This window comes from Pararge aegeria, chromosome Z (assembly GCF_905163445.1).
Source record: "Pararge aegeria chromosome Z, ilParAegt1.1, whole genome shotgun sequence".
Taxonomy (NCBI): Eukaryota; Metazoa; Arthropoda; class Insecta; order Lepidoptera; family Nymphalidae; genus Pararge; species Pararge aegeria.
This window is the reverse complement of record NC_053208.1, coordinates 16,564,749-16,575,745: the sequence shown is the minus strand read 5'-3', so window position 1 is coordinate 16,575,745 and position 10,997 is coordinate 16,564,749. Positions and strand designations below refer to the sequence as shown.

At 37.1% G+C, this 10,997-nt stretch overlaps 1 protein-coding gene across 1 annotated transcript in view; it reads left to right on the top strand.

The window, feature by feature from the left end:
• Positions 1–9,013: 9,013 nt before the first annotated feature.
• Positions 9,014–10,997, top strand: part of LOC120636323 (epithelial discoidin domain-containing receptor 1-like) — a 94,447-nt gene continuing 92,463 nt past the window's right edge. Inside the window, exon 1 of the mRNA XM_039907754.1 lies at positions 9,014–9,296. Within this exon, the coding sequence (XP_039763688.1) occupies positions 9,014–9,296 (283 nt within the window). The remainder of the gene's footprint in view (positions 9,297–10,997) is intronic.

The window sequence follows — 10,997 nt, the reverse complement described above, 5'->3', positions numbered from 1 at the left end:
TTGTATACTTGTTGATAGTATACAAATACTCAGTAATAAAATAAAAACCTAGACCTAGTTATAATATAAACCATGTATAAACCATGACTAATCTAGTTTCTCGTCATATATATATGTATATTAAGTTTTGATGTTTGAACTAATGTTTGAGGATCTACTTAAAGGTGGCCAGTTTTAGTTAGTTAGTATTAAATAACTAAAATTGTTATTTTCAAAAGCTCTTGGGTAAACTAGAATAAACTAGATTTATAAGTTGAGTAATTTTAACGTCATCCAAATTAATTGTATATTCAAATTATTTGTACTTGAATACTACATTATCTACTACATTCATCTCACACGGCATGTTATTATTAAATTACAGGAAAGGTTCATCTATACAAGCGAGTTAGCTAGCGTTTAAATATCTACGTAAAATTTAAAACCTTTTACATATATGAAAATTTATCTAAGTAAAAGTCTGTACATAAGTTTCATAGAGCTGTATGAAAAAAATACTAGCATGTTTTAAAGGATTTCTCTTATTGCAACATCTTTCTTTTTTTATCAGTATATGACGTTTGCAACAAAATAAGCTTTATTTATAATAAAAATGAAGTATAATTTACTTATTGGTTGAACTATAAACTCGAAATGTATATGGTATTAGCACTCGGCGTTAAAGATAGGTACTTGAAATGTTTTTTTTAATTGACAGGCTAATGTTTGTTAGTACCAACTACTAATGCTAACTCTATCATCATGGGGTCACAACTACACCACCCTAGAACCTCAATTTCAAACGGTACTCTGGTGTAAGTGACACAGGTCAGAATTTTTTAATATCCTACCTGGTCGATACTGTAAACGATGCGGTAGCTAGGAATAACGGGGCCGCAGGGGCCTTTGCGATAGAGTAGTTCCTATCAATCTCCAAAGATGTTTCCAGTGTGCGAGTCGAAAGTGGTGGGTTAAACCTGTATACATACCTAAAAACCTATTCCACTACAAAAGTAAAACCCGTGCCATTAAAGAATAGTTTTATAAAAGGTGGCCTATGTTGTGGTATCTCATTCGCACAATACTCGGATGCCCGTGTTTAATGCAAAAGAGGTAGCACATCTGCCGCCTTTTATAAGTCCACTAACGGTCCCACGCGACTTCGTACGCTTTATACATAACCTTCATCATCATAATCATTACTTCAACCGATCGAAGTCCACTGCGGGACATAGGTCTTTTGTAGAGAGTTACAAAATGGCGGTCCTGTGCCGCTTGTTTCCAGTGGCTGCCAGCGACTTGTTTGATGTCGTCTGTCCACCTCGTTTGGGGCCGACAAACGCTGCTTTTACCTTTGCGCATTTACCATTCCAGCACCTTGGAACCACAATGTCCATCTGTTCTCCAAGCTATGTGCCCCGCCCATATCCACGTCAGCTTTGCGACTCGCTGAGCTATGTCAGTAACTCAGGTTTTCTACTACTTTTACTAGATAACCTTAAAAGATAGATATACTACTCGTACTATGGTCCCGGGTTTTTTTTTTTGCTGAACTTTTATAGGGCATCGATCTCGTCATTTATCATCCCTTTAACCGTTTACCCATCGCATTAAAAAGAAGCTCTTAAAATGAATAATTTATCTAGTTTTTGAAGCATTTTACAATGATGACCATTTGTATTGGTTTAAGCGTTATGTTAAATAACGCCTTAGCCTATATATAAGCCTTCTTTGATAAATTGACTATTAAACTAAAAAGATTTTTAGAATCCATACCATAAGTTCCTGAGATTAGCGCGTTCAACCAAACGGATTATATGCAACACAACATCGCAAAATAGAAGAGGTCTATCAATTCTCGTCGAGGATTTATTATAAATGCATGATTCTAGTTCAGTAGCATTAAATACTAATTGCAACACTCTTTGCAATTGACAGTTTATTAAGTAAATATATGAATAGTTATTTATTACTCAACAGTTAAACATAAATTAGTGGTATAGTTACTGTATCTTTATATATATATATTTCTTGTGTGCGTGTGTATGTTACTGAACTCCTCCTAGACGGCTGGACCGATTTGAATGAATTTTTCGGTATACGTTTGGGTGGCACCCTGGATGGTTTTGATTCTAAAGTCAGCCCGACAGATGGCGCTGGGGTCAGCTAGTAGCAGTATATTATTGACTATCTGCATATTTTGTTAAATAGTCACCACCACCGTCTTCATTGACTTCCCACTTCTGGGTCCTCTCAAAGGAGAGAGGGTTTCTAGAGTATATACCTGCCGCGGTGCTCCAATGCAGGTCGGTGATCATATACGATAAACATCATAAATTATTGATAATAATTGTATCCGATCAATGAAACAGTTGTACAGCTTTATTACAAAATAAATATACGTACAATTAATTCTATACACAATAAATGACAAGAAATTTAAAATTTAGATACATTTCATAAAACCGAAATAGAAGTCTTTCATAGTAGAGCAGCAAAAAAAAGAGTACATTATCAAATTTAAATCAAATAGCGTCATAATATATATCATTTCAAACTTAAGCGAAACCCATCCCTACCTATAAATCGGACCCGGTATTAGTACCACACAGTTGTAGCGCAGAGCGTTATTTATTATTTATTTGACTAATTCATAGTTCAACTCGAACCGTACGAAGATCTAAACTTGGGGTATTTAGAATTCTGCAATCGAAACAATTGGCAAAGTTTATCAACTATCGATTGGCGAATTGAGCGGATTGTGGGGCTATAACTGTCAGAAGTTATTATAGCCAGCCGGGAAAACAGCGATACAAATTGATTTTGTGCGCCAAAAGCTGCAAATAACTTTGAAGTGTGTAACCTATTCTTTGAAAACGCAAAACTGAAAGCGAGTGAGATTAAAAATTAGAGCCTTCAAATATTTTGTATATCATTTGCTTTAAATTAATTAAGTACAGTTTTAAAAAATTTACATTGTGTATTAAACAAATATAATATGTACCATTTAACAACTGCCTCGAAGTATGACTTTCGAACTTCGAGGTTCTTATTTAGATTGTAGATCACCAATGCCACATTTTAGAAATGTTATATTTTTCGTTTGCTGGTTGTTAAATACCAAATTTCGGCGACCGATTGGCGCAGTGGGCAGCGACCCTGCTGTCTGAGTCGTAGGCCGTGGGTTCGAGTCCCACAACTGGACAATATTTGTGTTATGAACATGAATGTTTTTCAGTGTACGGGTGTTTATCTATATATTATAAGTATTTATGTAAATTATTCATAAAAAATAAACATCAGTTATCTAGTACCCATAACACAAGATACGCTTACTTTGGGACTAGATGGCGATGTGTGGATTTACTTAGCCGATATCAAGGAATTCCTTGCCCAATTGAAGCGGCGATAGCGCGGTGGGTAGGAGCTCGACTTTGCTTTCGGGGGCCGAGTTCGAATCCTAGCACGCACCTCTGACTTTTCTAAGTTATGTGGGTTTTTAGTAATTAAAATCTCACTTAGTTCAACGGTGCAGGAAAACATCGTGAACAAACCTACATGCCTGGGAGTTCTAAATAATGTTCTCAAAGGTGTGTGGAGTCCACCAATCCGCACTGGGCCAGCGTGGTGGACTACGGCCTTAACCCCTTCTCATTGTAGGAGGTGACCCGTACTCTGTAATGAGCCGGTACTGGGTTGATGTGATGATGATGATATCAAGGCAATCAACGTTACTTATATATCGTGTTCATTAGCTTTGTTATACTCCATAGGCCTTATTTTTAAAGCTAGTTTGTGGTGCAGGAAAACCAGACCAGTTACCTAATTACCTCGCAAATGTTTTACAGTTGTTTATCCCGTATAAATCTGTTGTATTGATCATCATTATCCCATATTTTGAACGAAGCTTATATGATCAATAGCGGATACACATATAGAATACCACCGCTGTTGTTATGTAAAGTGTATTAGGCCTAATTATTTATTGATAGTGGTTTCGGTATTTAGTCTCTCGCAGTAATTAACATTCGGGGGCCGTGTTCGAATCCCAGCACTCACTTCTAACTGTTTAAAGTTATGTGCGTTATAAGTAATTAAAATATCACTTGCTTCAACAGTGAAGGAAAACATAGTGAGGAAACCTGTATGCCTGGGAGTTCTCCATAATGTTCTCAACGGTGTGTGGAGTCCATCAATCCACACTGGGCCAGTGTGGTGGACAACGGCCTTAGCCCCTCCTCATTGTGGGAGGAGACCCGTGCCCTGTAGTGGGCCGGTAACTTGTTCATATGATGTAGTTGATATGGTAGTATTTCGTATCTTTTCTATATTATCTTAATAATGACTACTTTATATGCTCTCCGAGGTTATTTGAAACAGTACGGTAAAGATAAAAAGTATACTTAATAAAATAATAAATATACTACTACTATAATACACACATCGCCATCTAGTCCCGAAGTAAGCGTAGCTTGTGTTATGGGTACCAGGATAACTGATGAATAATAAACAAAAATACTTATAATATATAGATAAACACCCAGATACTGAAAAACATTCATGTTCATCACACAAATATTATCCAGTTGTGGGAATCGAACCCACGGCCTTGGACTCAGAAAGCAGGGTCGCTGCCCAATGCGCCAATCGGCCGTCGACTTAATAAATTTAATTTTGACTGGTTCCTTTATACGAAGAAAGGAATCTTGTTTCTGTTATTAAGGAATAGGCTTATGGCGTGACAATCACGCCTGTTCAAAAGTAAAGAAAAGCTTGCAAAAATAAAGTGTAAGTACGTTGGGGCGCGTTTGCCTAAAAGAAAACCTATTGGCTCTCGCTTTGAAGTTTATTCAATTTATACGTGGCATGGAACAAATGTTGGATAGGCGGTACATAAATAAAAAAAACGTTTCGTGTGATTGCATAACTGGCACGTAAAGATGCAAATCCACAAGGCGTCTGTTAGGTAGTAGAGTTGTGAGGATTATATTCTGTTTATCACGGTTAAACTAAGCGTTAGTCTGTCTTATATATGCTCTAATGCCTATAAAAAATAAATGTTAAACGTGTTAGTAGCAAATTTAGGGTTTCCGGCGTACAGACAAGTGCATTAGGGGGGCATACGTTATAAAACGAGTCACTGGATACAAGTAGCACATAACAGTACCGCGCGTAAATCTCTACAAAAGACCTATGCCTAGTTCAATCTCTTTCGATACTAAATGGTGATGTAGCCAAGATGTAGCGAGCTAACGATGGTAACCTGTTTGGAGTATGGCACCCCAATCGGTTTCCACGTGGCATCGCACAGGAATGCTGAATCGCTTGGGGACACTTCTTTGTCGGAACGGTGATAACTATCCGTGGCCGAAGCCTTCCGACAGACCAGACCAGAGGAATTTTCGAAATTATAAATTCCCAAACTCCCACTCCCAGGATCGAACCCAGGGCCTCTACTTTAGACAGCGCTCACCGGGTCATGCAGGTCGTCGATTAAGATGATGATGAGTACGAATATTCAGTAGCAAAATATAGCGAAGAGACATAGTAGCGATAAATTTATGTTTCCCTATAAGGAATTTATAGTGGACATTTAAATTGTATGGAATATAATGTATCGAGCTTGTCAAAGTTCGTTAACCGCCGACTGCCAAACTGAGCAGTCTGAGAGGTTATAACTGTTAAAGTTATTATTGCTCGCCTGGGCTCCCTTACAGTTTAATAACGACTGACGTATTGCACTCTCAATTCGGTAAAAGTTTTCTGAAGTTAATGCATGTTGGAGAGCTGAAATCGTTGAAAAAGTTTATTATACTCTATTCCCGTTCTTAGGCCACTTCGTTTTTTATATAAACTTTATTTTTTATGAAAAAAAGTACAATAACGGACATCTCCACCTCAACGCGTAAAATCCAGGAAAGCAACGAGAAGCGCTAAGGTTCATCGCTATTCCGACCCTTTTTCAGAGACACTTTTCTATTATCCTAGTAATACATTCGGGAACCTTATTGTGCCTTGTCACAGTATACAAGAACTGTTTACGGATACGATGCTAAGAAACATGCAGTATTAGAAAAGGGATAATTGTTTTCATTCCTAAAACTTAATGTAATTTTAAAAATTGGTTTTAGATTAATTTTAAAACATTGAACACTAAATATTAGGGTGCAGTGCGGTTTTTAGAATAGGGTTGTTTTAAGAATGAAGATTTTAGGACCTCCATGTAAAATTACCGTACCTTTCATAAAATCTCATACTTATTTATTCAATTCAATTCATTTCTTGTTTATGGCATTTGTCTGTGCCAACTGGGAACAAAGTACTTCGCCAATGTCTTGAATATGGAGAAGGCACGAAGGAGATTGATCGGTGAAACTGATGAAAAGTAAATTTTGAATACTTATTTATTTGATAAAGTTATGACATAAATACCTAAACCTCCTTTAAGCCGTAACGGAATGATGTCAATCAATCAATAACCCATAAAGTCTACTGCTGAACAAAAGGCGTCTCCCAATAAGAGGGTTGGCCAATAATCATCACGCTGGCCAGACGGGTTGGTGATTGCAGTAGATAGTAGTAGAACAGAGGACACTGCTGCTGCTCCTTTCTCCGTTATATTCCCTTAATCGCATCGTACGACACCCGCGGGAAGAGGATGGCGTATCAAAAGTTAATACTTACTTCTTAAATTTAAGTTCAAAATTCTTTTTTTTTTCAAGTAGGCCTAATATAAGCACTGCTGAAATGTCAACTACTCTTCGTAGTGTTCCGGTTCAGAAGGCAGTTTTTACCGAGAAGAAGCTGGCAAGAAACTCAGCAGTTGCTGCTTTCCAAAATCCACTATATACATTTTACATTTTATCATTCATTATTCTATCTTGCGAGAGATTAAAGCGGTGCCAGATACTTTCAAGCAACCTTGTCATTGCGACATTCATCAATTGTATAGTAACCTCGCTATAATAAATGTGTTTTAACACATTCTTTAAACTAACATAGGAATCATATTACAAAAGCGGAATGATAAAATAATATGCCGTGTGTGATTTTAAAAGCTTTTAAATTTGGAAAGAGCTGTCATTTGAGGTGTGACAAACATTGCATAGCTATTGCAACGTTATGCCACGTTTATTAATAAGGCCCTATTACTTCGGGAGCTCGGAGGGAATAGTTATATCCTTTACATTAATTACTACAAACATTGAGAATACAAACTTTGGTAGAGTCACTAAAACCAGACAAATTTGACATTTCAAAAGTGATTTTTTGTAAGCTTACTTAAAATAAAAGTTTTAAGAATTTTGATTTTAACTATATTGCTAAAAAGAGTGTTATGTCCGATCAACAATAAGCGAACCAAGCCGTTTGATATTTTACCACAATTTTAACCTAGTGACCTTACTAAGTGGGTAATAGTGAGTATGCGAATTGAAATAATTGATTATCGGATTTTTCTCTCAGCTTAAACGAAAAGATCTACCTTCGTGCCAAATTTAAACATCGTAGGTCACCGGGAGAGTACCCTACAGGATTTGAGTGCAGTCGCGACTCGTTCAGTGTTCACTCGTAACTCAGTTCCTTCTGCGTATTTCTGATTTGATCACGTATATCTGGTCTTTTTATGAGACACATAGTTACAGACCACGTTTTGGGGCTATACTTCAACTCTGGCAACTCGCAATTTCTGGTCTGCATAATAAAAAAACGCAGAATTGGTAGGAACGCAGGTTGGGGGAAAAGTTTCTTCGCATTTTTTAAGAAAATTCAAAACATTTTTTAATAATGTTTATTTACCTTTAACTAGAGTATGTTCCATTTTGTTCGATAACTTTTTGCCATCTTGGTAGAGACATAATCCCATTGCTATAGAAATTTTGGGGCTTCTGATCAAAAAACCGCGACAAGTAGTTTAGGCAGTCCTCTAGTGATGACAACCTGACACTGCCTAAAGAATTCTAAAGAGACCGAAACAGGTGGAAATCTGAAGGTGCAAGGTCAGGACTATTCGCCAGATGCATTAACACCTCCCAGCCAAACTCTCTTAATTTTTGCTAAGTGGCTGAAGATGTGTGAGGTCTAGCGTTGTCATGATGAAAAACCACACACCTCCCGTTGATTAATTCCGGCGGCTTTCTCTCAACTTCTTGCTCTAAGCTAATCAGTCGTTAGCAGAAGAGTTCAGAATCGATGATCTTTCCTGGTGGGAACAGCTCAAAATGAATAATGCCCTTCCAATCCCACCACACACACAGCAGCACCTTGTTGCGAGTTAACTCAGGTTTCGCCACAGTCTGTGAAGCCTAACCGGTCTTTGACCATGACCTTTTTCACACGTTCTTGTCGTACATGATCCACTTCTCATCACCAGTTATCAGTTTCTTCAAAATGGTTCGGTTTCTTTACGTCGTAATAAAGAATCACAAATGAGTACACGGTTCATTAGGTTTCTTTCACAGAGCTCGTGAGGTACCTAAATGTCCAGCTTTTTTGTATACCCAGTTTTATTCAAATGCGGCAAAACTGTTTTGTGGTCAATTCCTTGTTCTTCAGCTACATTGTAACTACTGATATGCCGATCTTGCTCCACTATTTCAATAATGGCATCCATTTAATCCGTAATAGTGGGACCAGAGCGAGATGCATCTTTGACATCAAAATATATGGATTGAAAACACTTAAACCAAATTTGTGCTACTCTCACAGACGCTGCACTAGGTCCATAAACATCGCAAATTTTTTTCGCCGCTTGCTTTACATTTTACCTTTTTTGTAGTAAAATTTTAAAATGTATCGAATTTCTTCATTAGATTCACTCATCTTCACAGTACGAAAAACAAATAAAAATTACACATTTTCCTAATTTCAATTTGGAATTATCTTCTTTAAAATTTAAACTTTTAATGATACCAAAACCAGCCAGATACAAACAGTATAGCCAAAGAGATTTTATTACAAGTTCATACATACTATAATGCGAAAAGACTTTTTCTTCAACCTATTATTAACGATGCAATTTGTTGTTTCAGGCAGGATGTGGCCATTAGCGCCACTAGTGATCCGGCTGCTTGCCGTGTCACTGGTGGCGCTGGTCCTTGCCGACCCAGGCACGGACAGCGACACCTCTGCCCTAGCTCAGCCTTCGAAGCGCGCAAACAAAATGATACGTACCACGGTGCCTCCGCCGAGGAAGAGGCAACGACAACGCAACCGCCGCCGGACCACCACCACCACGACCACTACTGAAATGTACGACGACGACGACTATACCACGCCTGGAACAACCACCACTGTGGATCCGAGGACTTACGATCACAGTAAGTAGCAAATCCATTATCTATGACTATACAATCCTCTGTACAGTATGAGTTTTAAAATGAGAACAACTGTCACACATAAATCTCCTTCGTAACTTCACCGTATTTCACTATTTTACAAATTTCAACCAAAATTTTAAGGAGGGTATAAAAATTTTATCCCAAAAAAAATAACAGACCTAATGTAATTGTTACATTAAAATTCACTATTTATAACGAAAAGTCTATTTTGCTGCATAAACATTTTTCTACTTTGCAATATAAAACAGGGTTAAAATATTTTGATTTCGTTCAACAAATTATTATAAAAACTGAAAATAATAAAACAGTCCTACTGCAAATGGATTTCCATATACTACAACTATAATATATTAATATCAACCACTTTTAAAATCGCTTTCGTCCAAGAACTTAATAATAGTCTAAAGATGCCTAACGTCTTATATTAATTAAAGTTTTCGCTTTTTCTCGACCCTATTAAAAAGAAGAACTTTTGAAAAGAGGCACCAATTGATCCTAGCTCTCATTACTTAGAGTGCTAAATTGAAAGCGTCTTGCTTTAAGAAAAAAGGTAATTTGGTCAATATTAATCACATTTGTAAATTTATGGCATAGTGGCAAATTCTTCAAAACATTGCAAGGAGGTTTAGCTACAAATACAGGGACAATTTTCTGTTCCCAAAATGTCAAGGAAGCGGACAGTTTCCTGATATTGTAGCCATTTGGCGCATAGTTACCAAGGGGCACCTTAAGGAATGGGTCAATACGTGTAAACATCCAAATTGCCGAAAAAGGAAGGAATTCATTTGAAAATGTTACTACCCGGTCATCGATGGAATGTGCTGTGTAAAGATAAATGATAGCCTTTTGGAAGCCCCTACTAATATTATAAATGCATGTTTTCGCTTACATGCGGCGAAAACCGACGGATTGGCGTAACTTTTTCTATAGAAATTTGTGGATTTTAAATTCTATTCTGACATCTCCATACTTCTCTGCGTGCTACAGGGTGAACAGATTTTGATTTTAAAAAAAATAGTATTAATGCGAACTATTTACTTATAGGTTTGTCCTTCCTTCACTCGGCTACTTTCGAAAGTATAATTGCTTTACATAAGGTTACTTTTATATGAAGTAGGGATACCTACAAAATTAACGTCATAAATTTTAAAACCTGAATCTGAACCTGATCACACGTACCAGTGTATCTGAACATATAAGTGTGTGTGTTATGGTTGTCAGAGCGTAATTTAATTTGCCGTTAATCTCTGGAAAAGTTATGCAACAAAAGTTTTTAATTAATGTAATTTTTAATACTGCTCCATCGGTATATAAGCCGCTTTCGAACTAGCCATGTTTATGAAGTATACAAATTAAGCTTATCGCTATAAGAGCTTCTCCGGCCACCCTAAGATTTGTGTAAGACGATTCATTATACTTCTGATAGCAGCAACTAAAACGTTCGTAGGTTCTATTATTGCCATCGCTCTGCCATCATTCCAGTAATATCTGTCTCCTGTCAGCGGAATTTTGTCGAAGGTTGATATTTCCTGTACGGACGTAATCAAACCAATAACGTACCGTGCGTTCGTTTGAAGTGTTTGCACCGTTCACATCGTTAAAATTGCGTTCCATCTCTCCAATGCATTGCGACTATATGGATATACATACATAACATTTTGAACCAGAAAACAAATCGTT